General features: G+C 49.1%; 1 protein-coding gene across 6 annotated transcripts in view; it reads left to right on the forward strand.

The window, feature by feature from the left end:
- CAB39L (calcium binding protein 39 like) overlaps positions 1-8,365 on the forward strand; it is a 120,466-nt gene extending 112,101 nt beyond the window's left edge. For 5 of the 6 annotated variants that reach the window (XM_028107373.1, XM_028107389.1, XM_088021835.1 and 2 more), the window contains one exon: positions 2,029-4,110. In XM_028107373.1, the coding sequence (XP_027963174.1) occupies positions 2,029-2,208 (180 nt within the window). In that variant the 3' untranslated portion in view covers positions 2,209-4,110. Of the gene's footprint in view, positions 1-2,028; positions 4,111-7,002; positions 7,267-8,049 lie in introns of those variants that run through there. The other variant, XR_015767897.1, reaches the window with a different exon arrangement.
- Positions 8,366-14,293: the final 5,928 nt, after the last annotated feature.

Consider the following 14,293-nt stretch of genomic DNA (forward strand, 5'->3'; position numbering starts at 1 on the left):
AATCTGTCATCATCTTTACATGGTATTTTCCTCTGTGGATCCCTATGTGTCTTTTTGTCCTAATTTTCTTCTTCTTATAAGGATACTAGTCATAGGATTAGGACCCACCCTAATCCAATATGACTTCATCTGCATTTGATTATGTCTGTAATAAGGTCACATTTATAAGTACTGAGGGTTAGGAAGTAAATATTCATATTTTGAGGGGACACAGTTCAACCCCATGCATGTGGTGTATGACATTGATTGATTTTATTATGTTGAACCTCCTTTATATTTCTAGCATAAATTCCACTTGTTGATGGCATATAATTCTTTTAATAGGATGCTAGACTCAGGTTGCTTGTATCTTATGGAGGATTTTTACATCTTTATTCATAAAGTTCTCTTGTCATGTCTTTGTCTGGCTTTGGCATCAGGGTAAGGCCAGCCTCATAGAGTGAATTAGGAAGCGTTCCCTTCTCTTTTATTTTTTGGGAAGAATTTGAAATGGACTGGTGTTAATTCTTCTTTAAAAGTTTGTGGAATTTACCAGTGAAGTCATTTTGTCCCGGGCTTTTCTTTGTTGGGAGGTTTTTGATTACCAATTCAATTCCCTCATAGAAATTTCAAAAAAAATCGTTGAGACTACTATGAATACTATGAATAATTGTAGTGTAATCTAACCAATAAATTAGATAATGTAAATGAAATGGACAAATCCCTAGGAACTTACAAACTACCAAACTGACTCAAAAAGAAACAGAAAAATCTGACTCATGGACAAGCTCACCTGTCACACGATAAACCCAGAAATCTAATGTCATGTTCACTTCCTTTGAACCTTCACAGCCTTTCCTTTCCCTCTCATAGGGCCTTAACATCTTTGTGTATTTTTTTCTTTCTTCATGATTGCTGGGCTGGAGAAAACTTGAGGGCTCAATCTTATAGCCTCCACTTATCCCCATAACCGATCCTTGTCCACAGTGTGTCTAGAGGATGCACTGTTAGAAGTATGGGATGGTGCAGGGGGCCTGGTGGTAAAGCACTCAGCCCTTTGGAGGAGTGAGGTGCCCAGAACGTGAAACCATAGCGCTGTATAGGCGTCACATACTTTTATGGGCATTCTCATGTCGTCATATATGTATCATCTAACTGGGAAGTGTGTCCATTGAGAAATATTATAGCAATCAGTATTATAGTTTTGAGTTATTGTGTCCTATTATGATAGTCATTGCTGTCTTTTATAGAACAGCTGAGTCACTAGCCTAGGATTGTGGTTCCAACAGGAGTGCAGGTAAGAATCTTTGCGGAACTTTATAAAAATACAGAATGCCAGACCTCTACCCCAGATCTGCTGAGCTAGAAGCTCTGGGAGCTGGAGCCTGGGAAATTGTAAATTTTACAGCTCCACATACATAAGGAAGGAAAGAACAGCATTGATGACCTCCGGGGAGGGAAGATAAGAGGGGAACTTTTCACCTTTGTCTTTTTGGAATTTTGTATCCAGATGAATATATTACCTGTTCAAAAACGAAATTATAAAAAAAAAAGCACACTCGACTACTACATGTTGTTTATGTTTACGTGCTTATCTGTGTCGCGGGAGGAAAAGGATAGAAACGTGCTTGGGGATGGAGGCACACTGCTCAAGGGGGTGAGGACAGATGGAGAGTCTGCGTCTATTTGTAGTGTTTTATTCCTTTAAAAAGAGATTTGAAGTAAAATGGCAAAATCTGCGCAAGTTGTTGGTGAGTATATTGGTATCTGTTATGTTCTTTTCTGTTGGAAAGACTGTCTAGTTGAGAACATATAAACGTTAAGACATTTAAAATCAAAACAAAGTAACAACTGTTCCCAGACAGCTCTGACGAGCTCCTGGCTAGCTCTCCAGAACACGGCCCTGGATGGGGAATTACGGGTTTCCCTCAATAGGGAAGCATAATATGGGGCTTCTGCATTTTCGAGTAGCACAGGGACCCCGAGAAGGGTCTCTGTCGTCCCTGGTGTGCGTTCCCTGTCGGACGTATTGGTTTCTTTACGTTTCAGGTGTTTGTGGCCAGTCCTCACAAAACACAGCCTATTGTGGAGATCCTACTAAAAAATCAACCCAAACTCATTGAGTTTCTGAGCAGCTTCCAAAAGGAAAGGACGGACGATGAGCAGTTCAGCGATGAGAAGAACTACCTGATCAAGCAGATCCGGGACTTGAAGAAAGCTGCCCCCTGACGGTCTCAGCCACCCTCCCGCCACAGTCACCGTCTCATTTGTTCAGTTTGTACAGAAAGTGTCATTTCAGAAAGTCATTGTTCTTGGGAAGGCTTTGGAGGAGGTGCCTGGTTTTCCTCAATTCATTGTTCAGCGTAGATGGAATATAAACATTTGAATGAAAAATGATTAACCTAGAATAATGTATTCATTTGAATCAAGTCTGTGACGATTTATGTGAAATCAGAGCCACTGTACTAGACATGGATAAAAGCAGTTTTCGCCCTTGGTTGACCAAAGGCAGCAGGGCCGTGGGCTTGCAGACCCGGGCCCTGGGTCACCACAGGCCCCTGAGCAGAAGTCCAAATGACGGGCGTCCCTGAGCCCTCCAGGTTAAGTTCTCCGAAACTGGGGGTCGGGGTGAGAGGCCCAAACCATTCCACCTGTCTGCGCCTGGACATACGGGTTTCTCACGGCGCTGAAAGCTCTGGCGAAACAAGGCCCATGTTCTCAGTCGTCACACGTCCTTGTTCCCAGCCCGTCTGTTTTGACTGTAACTGAGTTCCTAGGGAAGCGCAACCCTCCACGCACCGTCCCGCGCACCGTCCCGCGCACCGTCCCGCGCTCCGTCCCGCGCTCCGTCCCGCGCACCGTCCCGCACTCCGTCCCAGCGGCTCTCCTCCGCACCCGACTCTTGGCGCACCCCCTGCGGCCCGGGTAGCCGGGAACCGGCTTGGCCAAAGTAGGACAGGTCAGCAGGGGTCACGGGGACAGAGGAGACCCGCGGGTATGACCTGCTCACTTGAGAACTTGGAACAGAGGGTGAAGGACCACAGCGCTAGCAGTAAACACTGCTGTTTCGCTCTGACTGCTGGAGTGTCAGGGAATGACTGGAATATTTCATTCCTAACTGTCATCATGGGAAAATTCTTCTGTGGTGAAAGTGTGTTTTAGGGTAGGAATCATTGCATTGGGATGCCTTGCGTGTACAAAACCGTGGGTCCAGAGGGTTAGCCCGCTTTTATAAATAAGGGAACATTGCCATTGGAAGGGCAAATGATTAAATGTGTGAAAAACTTCTCAAAGGACTCAAAGTTACCTTTTCAGTTTACTTTCTAATTAGCTGCCACTCTAACTTCCCATCAAAGCTTTCAGCGAAAAGGCAGAAAAGCTACAAAAATGTGGTCTCAAATATTCTCTTGCATTGACTTAATTGTGTTCTTTAAAAAAAGGCATGAACCAAAAACAACAAAAAAGGTTATGGTTTGTTCTCAGACATCAAATGTACAAAACGAAATTTTAAAGTTATATTTATAAGCCATTAAGGGTATAACAATTAATCTGTATTTTTTCAGAATCCTGTTTCCAAATCGTGAGTTGTGGCCTCTGTAAGGACCCTCACTTTACACAATATTGTGTGCTGTGTTCTTCAGCCAGGTACTTCTCCACCAGAGAGGGAAGGATGCCTCTCCAGGGGTCCTTCTCCAGGATCAGTCCCTCTGTAGATTTTGTATCTGAAGAATTAGCTGACAGGCCTCCACCCCTCTCGGCAGGGGCCCAGCATGGACTCCTGAGGCGGATGGAGTGGGCCCTGCGGGACCCCTTGTAGCAGTTCTGGCCAACGCCAGTGTGGAGGGTCAGCCCACAGCCCACTGATGACCTTCGTTCTTTACTCACTGAAGTCAGATTATTTTTAATAACGTTTCCTGACAGTCCAGAGTCTCTTAGAATTTGGCTTTTCTGGTTTTGCTTATTTGGCGAGAAGAGAAGACTGTAAATATTTAAAAAAAGAGAGAAAAGGCTCAGTAACCATTGGACGTTTATTTGGTTGCTAACACTGTTCCACAACATCTTAGGACACGTTTCCATTTGGAAAGCAGGCCTTGTTGTAATTCTTTTTTGATAAATAAAGCATTTTATTTCCTCTGGGCTTGAATTAGTTCTTTTTTTTTTTTAATATTTTATTTACTTATTTGACATAGAGAGAGAGAGAGAGAGAGCACAAGCAGGGAGAGTGGCAGGCAGAGGGAGAGGGAGATGCAGGCTCCCCACTGAGCAAGGAGCCCAACAGGAGACTTGATCCCAGGACCCTGGGATCATGACCTGAGCTGAAGGCAGACACTTAACCGTCTGAGCCACCCAGGTGCTCCTTGCATTAGTTCTTTGCTAGCAAGTCCTTATTCTAGTTCGGTACCTGTCAAACAGAGAACAGGAGCCTAAAAGGCAATAAATGAAGTAGCTGGGGTTTTGTGTGATACAAATTTGTAAATTATTAACAGGAAAGGGGGGGAGCCAGACGCTCACCGTCAAAACATGTTTGCACAAAATTCACTGTAAATATTGTGAGTCAAAATTTGAGAAGGTCCTATTTAATAAGCTATTTCAAAACACACATTTAAATAAAGACTGAATAAAAAGGTGCCACACACTCTGTGGTCAGTTTCGTTCCTCTGCCATGTGGCTGGTCCATGTTCCTGTCCCCACTCCAAACAGGGAGTGCCCCGGGAGTGGGGAGGGGGGCCTCTGGGGGGCACTCCGGGCCCCCCAGAGGCCCCACACCATCTTCCCCCCCAGCACTTGGCTAACTCCACACCGTGGTTGCTGTCCCCTCATCCAAGTGAGGCTGTCACTGCTGGAGCCCCACCTGCCTGGCACCCAATACACACATCACAGCCAGAGGCACTCCCATTTTATATTTGAGGAAACTGAGGCTCTGAACAGTTTAACTCACCCAGACAGCATGGACTACACCTGGGACACAAACCCAGGGTGGCCTGAGGCCCAACTCTGCTCCTCCTCCCTCATCCATCCTCAGGACTGGGAAGGAGGGGAGGTCCAGGGTGTCAGGAAGTACTCTGTGCCCGTCCCCACTGTGGCCCGGGAGGCTCCTGCGGGGTCAGTCCCAGAGTGAGCCGGCAGGCACTGAGATCATGATGTTCTTGGATGAGGCTCTCAGTTAAAGCCAGGCATCTGCCCAAATGTTAGGATCACTCCTGGAGAAAAGGCCGAGGGGCACACGGCCCTTGGGCAACCTTTCTCAACTGCCAGCCTCCATGGGTTCTCATCTTGGCGCCTCTGGGGCAGCATATACACCAGGGAAGAGCAGGTGAGCTCTTGGAAGGCCTCTGTGACTGGCCACACTGGTCTTTGTGATACAAAGCCGCTTGGAGCCATAGTGCAGTCTGGAAATTACACAAGACCTGGAAGAGATTGCAATAATGTAATAGAAAATGAAATTGGAAAGTCGCTACAGTTTTTTAATATGAAAAGATAAATGTTTCAAGGTAGATTCACAGATCTTTCTCGTCTACTTATATTAAAGGAAATTAAGATTTAAGATTTTATATCTTCTACTTTTTTTGCTTGTTTGTTTTCTCCAAAACATTATGTTATGTTTGGCATGAAATAGCCAACTTTTCGTTCATGTTCTTTCAGGAAGGTTTTGGATACCGTAGTGGGGCCTGCAGTTGAACAAAGGTCTGAAACCTATAAAGCTAGATTGTGGTCTTCCTAAGGAGATTGAAGATTGAAGATGGATGCGAACAAGGACATAGTTTTGTTTTTGAAATATGTAAAGTGCTTGTATGTCACTACCGTAACGAAGCAAAGGAAAACAGCATGATCAGCCTGGCTACCACTAGGCCTCCGTGTCCACTTATGGAGGAGAACACTGAATTACAGAAAGGGTAAGGAACTTGCTCCAGATCAGACAGCCAGCCGCAAAGCCAGGATTTAGGGAGAGGTCTGACTCCAAAGGCCGTATCTTTGGAAACCAGGATGCATACTCAGGCGGCCTCCCTCCCAGCATACCTGCTCTTCAGCTTTCCACCCCAGGAGGGGCAGACCCTTCCCTCGTCATGGCCTCCAAAGAAAAGCGAGAAGCCTGAATTCCAGGGCTCAAGGATAACTCGGTGGAAAGACTTCAAAAGCTACATTCATTGAAGGAGTTCAGATTTGTTCCGCTTGGTTGTCTCATGTTTGGAAGATCAAATTAGACCCTATAGGATAGGGAACTCAAGCTTGAATCTCTCCGCCATTTTGAGCAATCCCTTGACTCTACACCAGTATTCATTTCAGACTGTAATAGTGCACCTGCTTTTGTTTTCTTGGCTGGCTTTTTCAGCTGGACATAACGTTGGCTTAGATTTCCTGATAGGAGTGGTTGCTGCCCAGCCAGCCATTCTTCCATCTCACATTCGTCCGTGGCCTGGCGCCACAGGGCTGCCACGAGGCAGCAGTCTGATGGCCGCACATTTGATTCCTGCCAGGATCTCCTAGTTCCTCCCACGGAGGAGGGTGTATGACTACCAACACCGTAAAACAAAGTCACAAAGCCACATAAAAATTCACAACCCAGTTACCATCAATTAATATTGACTGTAAATTAATCACTGCACTGTGAGCCATCTATGTTACTTTAAAAAACTGTGATCATGGGGGATCTTTCGGGGAACATGTTGGAATACACATTAATTTGTCCGTTAGGGAAGGTTGGAAAACATGAGTCCCCTCAATTTTAGTTCCAAAATTTAAAGCCCAAAGCAAGGATGCCTGGGTGGCTCAGTCATGAAGCATCTGCCTTTGGCTCAGGTCATGATCCCAGGGTCCAGGGATCAAGTCCTACATAGGGCTCCCTGCTCCGTGGGGAGTCTGCTTCTCCCTCAGCCTGCCGCTCCCCCTGTTTGTGCTCTCTCTGACAAATAAAATCTTAAAAAAAGAATAATAAAGCCCAAAGCAACTAAAATATTTATTTATTCAATCACTTGTTTACTCCTTTAACCCAACATCCATTGAACTAACTCTCCATACCTTTAGGGGTCGATCAGGGAAGGACCACAGAGTGACACACCCAGATTGCCAGAGGGATATGACCTTGCACACTGTCCCTGAGTCAGCAGGGAAGGGAAAGCAGACAAAGCGGGAGCCCAGGAGGAAACGGTGGAATCCTCCATCTTCCACAATGCAGCTGACCTCAGGACAGGCCCGCACAGTTCACGGTGGGCCCCTCCAGGCTGAACCCAGACGCTGAGAAGCTGAAGAGGGCGGTGCAGGGCGATCTCCCCCAGCCCCCACAGCAAGGTGAGCTGAAACAGCCCCTGTGCTGACCTTCCTGGTGTAAACACGGCTGCCACTTCGCTTCCCTTTGCAAGTCTGACCACTTTCCCTTGAGAGCAACTCAAATTCATTAGTCCTGGAAACATGTTTCGGCTTCACTAAATCGACACATTGCAAAGCCACCACTGGGGGAACTGTTTCCACATCCTCTTACTGTCCTTTCTCTCTCAAAGACCTCTATTTTTCCCTCGTAAATGACAGGAGAGGTTTGCACACAGTGGAACTACACAGGGTGGGGGTGGCCACCCCTGGACTTAAGTCCAGCGGCACTACTAGCTGTTTGATTCTGAGAATCACTGAGCTTCACTTTCCTGCCCAAAAAGTGAGGCAAAGAGAAGACCAGCCTCACTGGGTGGCTCTGGAAGTGAGGCACTCACGGACGCAGGCGACGGGCCAGCTCGGGAGGTGTCCCCCTGTTGGCTCCCTCCGCCACCCCCAGGCGCCCCCTGCCGGCGGGAGGGGGAATTCGCTGTAGGCCATCCAGGCAGAAGGAGCCACAGGGGCTCGGAGCATGGGGTGCTCAGAGCGTGACGAGGTGCGGGCCCTGTGCGTCAGTGTGTGGACACGCGGAGGGGGCCGGGAGGCGAGTTTTGAAAGCCATCCTGAGGGCTTAATACCATCATCAAGGCAGCTACTGCTGACTTAGCGCCTGCTTTGGACCGGCCCTGCTCTAGATGCTGCGTGAGTACTAAACTCAGTCCTCAGAAGCTGGGTAGGAGGTATGTGCTCATTATCCTGGTTTTGCAGGTGCAGAAACAGAGACACGAGAGAGTCACTTCCCCAAGATCATACCGCAAGCACATGGCCAAGCTGGATTCAAACCCAGAACCCAGAGGGAGGAGCTGCAGAACTTGTGAGACATTCAGGACTTAATATTGACCACTCCCAGTGCTGCACCGTTTCTAGAAGATAAGAATGAGGAAGAGGGTGCCTCAGAGGCTCGTGGCTGTGGCGACATGCCCAACCGAGGGGCAGAGTCGCATGAAAGATGGTGAGGGCAGCTCTGGACAGTCTCGTGTGGAGATGTCCGGGCAGCAGGTGGACAAATGAGTCTGGAGCTCAAGAAAGGTACTGAGTAAGGGACAGGCGGGGCTGGGGGGGGGGGGGCGCTAGAGAGAGAGACTCACAGAAATCCCCTAAATGCAGGGGTGTAAGGGAACCAGAGATAAGGGAACAAACCAGACCACCCTGCCCGAGGCGTCAGAAGGGGGTCTTGTTTCATGACAGTCACCTGTGACCAACAAAGCATAACCAGACCCCAAAGAAGAAATAAGCCATTAAAGATGTTATCACCAGTCCTTACTCAAACCAAGACGTCACAAGAATGTTAAGGCCACAAGCTCCCTGGTCAGCTCTAAATAAAAGCCTTGTCGGTGGAGGCCCACATTGGCTGTCAGGACCCCTCTCACTCCTGAGAGCTTTTTCTGTACCTTGCTTAATAAAACTCCATAGCTTTCCTCACTCCCCTTTGTCCACGAGATTCACTCTTCGACCGTGTGAGACAAGAACCTCGCTCTCCCGCGTCCATATGTGGGCCAGTCACTTTGATCTGGGGGGGTCCCTGAAGTCTGAGTGAAGAGGAAGCCATCCACTCCTTGCTGTAGTTCGGGCCTTAGAAGGCACGCAGTCCTTCATCCAGTTGTCGGTGTGTGTTCTTACGTTCTCTGTCTCCTACCTGAAGTCCTTTTCCTCCCTCCCGGCAGAGGCTCAGGAGGAAACCACCATGTTCCTCCTCTGCAGCCTCCTCCTTTTGTTCAGTGAGGGGTGAGGGCTGCTGGGGCTGCACCACGGCCCCTAGGTCCTTTCTCCCGGACAGCCTCACGTTCTTTCTCGCTGTCCGCCAGACCCACACAGGGCAGCATCCATCCGAGTCTGTCTCATGCAGTAAGCTCTGTTGGCCAGAGCTGGTCGCTAAGAGGTGTGGTATTCCCAGTACCCTAAAGACCAGGCTGACATACCTTTGAGAAAGTGTCACTGGGACAGAAAGTGGTTGACCTCCCGGCCAGGCCTCACCGTTTGTCTAGCCCCCAGCCCTGGAGAGGCCCCGGCCAGGACCCCAGCTTCAGGAACAGAGGCGAGGCCCTAACTGCAGACTGCTGCTCCTACTGGGCCAAAGAAGTCTCTGCCGTTTTCCGGGCACTGAGCATGACATTCACCTGGCCCAGCGGCATGAACGGGACTCTGTGGCGCCCAGGGTGTGGGAGGAAGGAGGAGGGCGTGCCTGTGGCCGCCTGGCAGCATCTAGCAGCACCAGGCTGCCCTTCACCTTGACTGGGGACATTGCCCAGCAGAGCGGCAGTTTTCAGTTGTCAGTTTGCTGGGCCTGCCCGCATCCCGCCGTAGCACACAGCCTAAGCAGCCAGGAAACTGGCAGCTAGAGGAGGGGCAGGGAAAGGAGGGCACCTGTCACACTGTCGCTGTCAGGAAAGGCTCAGTATCTGGCCCTGGCCTTGTGGTGGGGAGGCAGCGAGGAGCTGGTGGGCCGCCTCACTGGAGCCCATCTCCCGGTGGCCCTGCAGCTCCTGCCCCGGGCATCAGGGAGGAGTCTGTGTGAGTCAATTCACTGTAGAAAGGTCTTGCAGGATGCCCCGAGGCTGGGGCTGTGCAGTTCGAGAAGGCACACAGGCACAGAGTGCCTGCCCCGCCAGGCAAAACCCACCTCACTGTCAGCTTCTCTCTCCCTCCACGCTCCAGGAAAGGGGGTCAGAGACAGGTGAGACTGTGACCACTGCCTAAACCGGGGGCCAGCAATGAGTCTTTGGTCTGACCCAGTCTGGGGGCTGCTTGTGAGGGTCCAAAAGGCTGCAGACCACCAGGGAAACCCCAGCCCATTATCCTGAGTTCACAGCCTCTTCTCCCTTTTCCCTCCCTACAGGCTCAGGTGCTTTATTCTCCTCAGGCTGGGGGAGGGAACACCCTGACACTTCCAGGATTAACCCATGTGTATTTACCTTGAATGTCTTGTCTTCATCTCTTCCTCAGACAGAGCGTTCTCCAGCCTATCTCAGTCCACCATGTTCGTTGCTCTTTCTCCACCACCTTTATTCCTGCTCTGCCATCCAACCTGGATAGGTCGCCCTATCTGAAGAAAATCTATCATTTGACCATGTTACTTTCTAGCCATGGTCTTTTCTCCTCCAATCTTTTACAGTCTACAAGTGGCTTACACTCTAACTCATCTCAGAGCAATCTCTTCTCTTGGCTCAGGATGACCAAATCATAGGACTGGAAGGGACCTGGGTTAGTTAGGACCTTTTCCATTGCAAGTAAGAAATACACCTTTAATAAGCTTAAGATAGATAGATAGATAAATTCATTCATTCATTCATTCATTCACATAACTGGGAACTCCAAAGTGTATACCAGTTTCAGGCATGGTTGGATCCAGGAACTCAAATCACATCATCAGGGCTCTGTCTTTCCACTGCTGTCTTGTGTTTGATTCTCAGACAGGATGTGTCCACATGGTGAGAAAGTAGACACTGTTGTTCCCAAACCAACATGCTTATGGCACGTGATTTAGAAGGAAGAGAGAAACACTCCTCTATCCCCAGTGTCCATTTGTCACATCTCCTAACAGCACTCTGACAGTCTGTTTCTGTCTCATGTTCATCCGTGGAAATGTTTTATTTCTATGTCTATTTCTAGATATGCTTGGTCACATGCCCACCCTCCCGGGCTAGGGAGAGGGAGGAGATGTTGGGGAACGGAGGAACAGGGCACTGCTGTTAACAGCCCCATTGACACTGTCTTGAGTGGGGGCAGAATGGGTACCCCAAGGAAGGGATACTGACAGAAGACTGAGGTCATCTTTCTTAACTGGGGTGAACACTGTCTTCCACTGATTTGAATGATTAGGACTCTACATGGCTGACCCCATTCCTCTTTCCTAACATAGAATCGCACCTGCTGTCTCTGTCACCAACCTTCCCCTCTCCGGGATGTTTCAAGGCTGCAGAAGAGTCCAGGAGGATGTCTGGTGAAATGATTCCTGCTGTGATAAGGTTTCCAGTCCCTGCTGCCTGCCATTGCAGCAGCCTGGCTCTCTGGCCCCTCTGAGTGCACCTGTAGCTTTCATTGGCCCTTTTCCCATTCTTCGTAAAATTTATCTTATTACCCCTATGTTCATTATAAAACATTTAGGAGATACAAGGAAGCAAAAAGTAAATAATTAAATCAACATGTGATTCACTATACAGAGGCAACAGTTGCCAAGCATACTATCATTTCAGCCTTTTCAGACTTTTGTCTACAAAAATAGAATCATGATATACAACTTAATAAAGAGACAAATTAAAAAAAAAAACAGGCAAAGGACTTGAATAAATATTTCTCCAAAGAAGATAGACAACTGGCTAGTAAGTACATGCAAAGATTGTCAACGTCATTCATCATCAGGGAAATGTAAATCAAAACCATAATGAGATACCACTTTACATCCACTAGAATGGCTAGAAGTAAAAAGTCCAATAATAACAGTTGTTAGCGAGGATGTGGAGAAACTGGAACCCTCCCACACTGCTGGGGGAAATGTAAGGGGTGTTGCTCTTGTGGGAAAGAACCTGACGGTTTTTCGAGTGACTAAGCACAGCTTTCATATGACCCAGCAATTTCACTCTTAAGTATATACCCGAGAGAAATGAAAACATATGTGCACACAGAAACTTGTACACAAATGTCTGTAACAGCCAAAGGTTTGAAACAACGCAAATGTCCATCAGCTGATAAATGAATAAACAAAATGTGGTATACCACACGATAAAGCATTATTCAACCACCAAAACAGATAAAGGACGAGTATCTGCTACAACACAGACGAACCTTGAAAACACTATGCTAACCAAAATAAGTCAGACATAAAAGATCACACTATATGACTCCATTCATTAAATCTAGAGACAGAAAGATTCGTGGTTAATAAGCTGAGGAGGGCCGGGGGAGGGTTATAGGGACATATAGGGTCAATAGCTAAAGACACAGCGTTTCTTTCTGAGGTGATGAGAATGTTCTAAAATTGACTCTAGTGGTGGTTGCACATATCTTTCACATATCTAAAAATTACTGAACTGTACATTTTAAAAAGAGTGAATTGCATGGTATGTGAATTATACCTCAACAAAGCTATTAAGTTTAAAAATAGAATCATGATGGATAACCGTTTCATAACCTGTTTTTGTTAATAGCTCAGGAACGCATACATTATTTCATAATGTTCTGCATTTTTAGTGGCTGTGTAGTATTCCATTGTGTAATTTACCAGACCAATCTCCACTTGGTTCCAGAATATCATTTTTACAAATCATGCCACAGTGAATATCACCATAACTAATTTTGCACCCATCCATGATTATTTCCTTGTAACTGTAAGAAATTCCTGAAGTCAAAGGGTCACACACCTTTCCGAGTTGACTATTACCAACGCCATTGCCACCAGCACTGAAGGACTGCTTTGTTTCCAGATCTCCTGTTCCCTTGCTTCTCCCACTGTCTACTTAGGAGAACCTCCACTTCTCTGCTTGGGTCTTGGCTCTTCTTCCCATCACCAAGTTTTCAGGTAGTTCTGCAGAAAGTGTGTGTTTCCAGCCATAACATTCCACTTCTCTCTCCATTTTCACCTGCCTCTTGGCCTTCACTTTTTTAGGCCTAACCATAAACCCAGAATCATCATAACTGAAACCAGATGGAGTCACCAAAAACAGAACCCCCAACTTCTGTTGCTGGCGCTGCCATCTTCTGTCTTCACGTCACCAGCACTGATGTGACCTTTAATGCTTCCCTTTCTTCCGCCTCCATCAGATAAGTCCAGGAGGCCTGTCTGACTTCCCCAAGCGCCACCCGAGAGAGCCAACTGGCCTTGACCTGCCTTGAGTGAGCAGCCCTGACCCCAGGGGACTTCGGTCACACAGGTGTCCACAACCCCTCCCCGTCCCCGGGGGCCACCTGGCCTCTGCTGTCTCCACATCGCCACGGCCACCCGGGACAAAAACGCCCTCCCGCGCCCCTCAGGCCGCCGGCTCCGGCTCCCACGTGCACGCCTCCGGGCTGAACTTCTCGAGTCTCTGCGCCAGTGGGCCCACCTCCTCGCCGGCCCCGGCCCGGTCCCCCCGCCGCACCCCGGCTTGCCCCACCGTCCCTGAAAACGCTCTTCCCAGGGCCAACCGAGGCGTCCGTGCCGCCGCCGGGTGCAAGGGGCGACTGCCCGTCCCCCTCTAACTCACCCTCGGCGCTGCAGCTGACGGGCGGCCTCTTCTCAAAGCCGCGTCCTCTCCTGCCCGGCACCTCCTTCTCCGGGTTTTCTCCCTCACCGGCCCTCTCAGCGCCGGCCCCCCCACCTCACCCTTGGTAGCCGCGCGCAGGGCCGCGTCCCTCCCACCCCTCCTCTCCCCTCCGCCGGCGCTCGTCTGCCTCCACAACCGCGCGCCAGCCGGCGACCCCACCGCTGAGGCCCCAGACCCCTTTGCTCACCTCCAAGCTGGCTAAGCATTCGCGCTGGCTCGCAAACGTAAGGAGCCCGAAGCAGAGCTGGGGACGTCCTGAGCGCCCCGTCGCCGCCCCGGTCGTTCCCACCAGCCGCGCACGGGTCGTGAGGGGGGTCTTCTCCTGCGCTCTCACCCCCAGCCATCCCGGCGCGTTTCTACCTCCGAATCCTGCGCCCAAGCTGGGCGCTTCTCCGGGGGGCCCGGCCCGCCGCTGACCACTTTCCCGCGGGCCCTCCCGGCTCCGCGCACGTCCGAGGGGAACTCCAGTGAGCCATACTCTCCATGTCCCCTCCATGCCCCCCCATCAATTCCAAATCCCCAAGCATCCAATAATGCTCAAATTCTAGTTTCACTTACAAGCCGCACCTGCATCAATTTCTGGGCCATGCAGCCATCTGGTGGCTAAAACAAGTAACAGGCCTTATTGTGATCTTCCTGCCAGGCCCTTTCTTTTCAGTGTGATCTGTGCCTTGGGTAAGATAGAAGTATCACATTGACCAACAGACTGGATC

The sequence above is a fragment of the Eumetopias jubatus genome, unplaced genomic scaffold (assembly GCF_037043125.1).
Source record: "Eumetopias jubatus isolate StellerSeaLion01/CBP00866 unplaced genomic scaffold, mEumJub1_p1.0 scaffold_3, whole genome shotgun sequence".
NCBI lineage: Eukaryota > Metazoa > Chordata > Mammalia > Carnivora > Otariidae > Eumetopias > Eumetopias jubatus.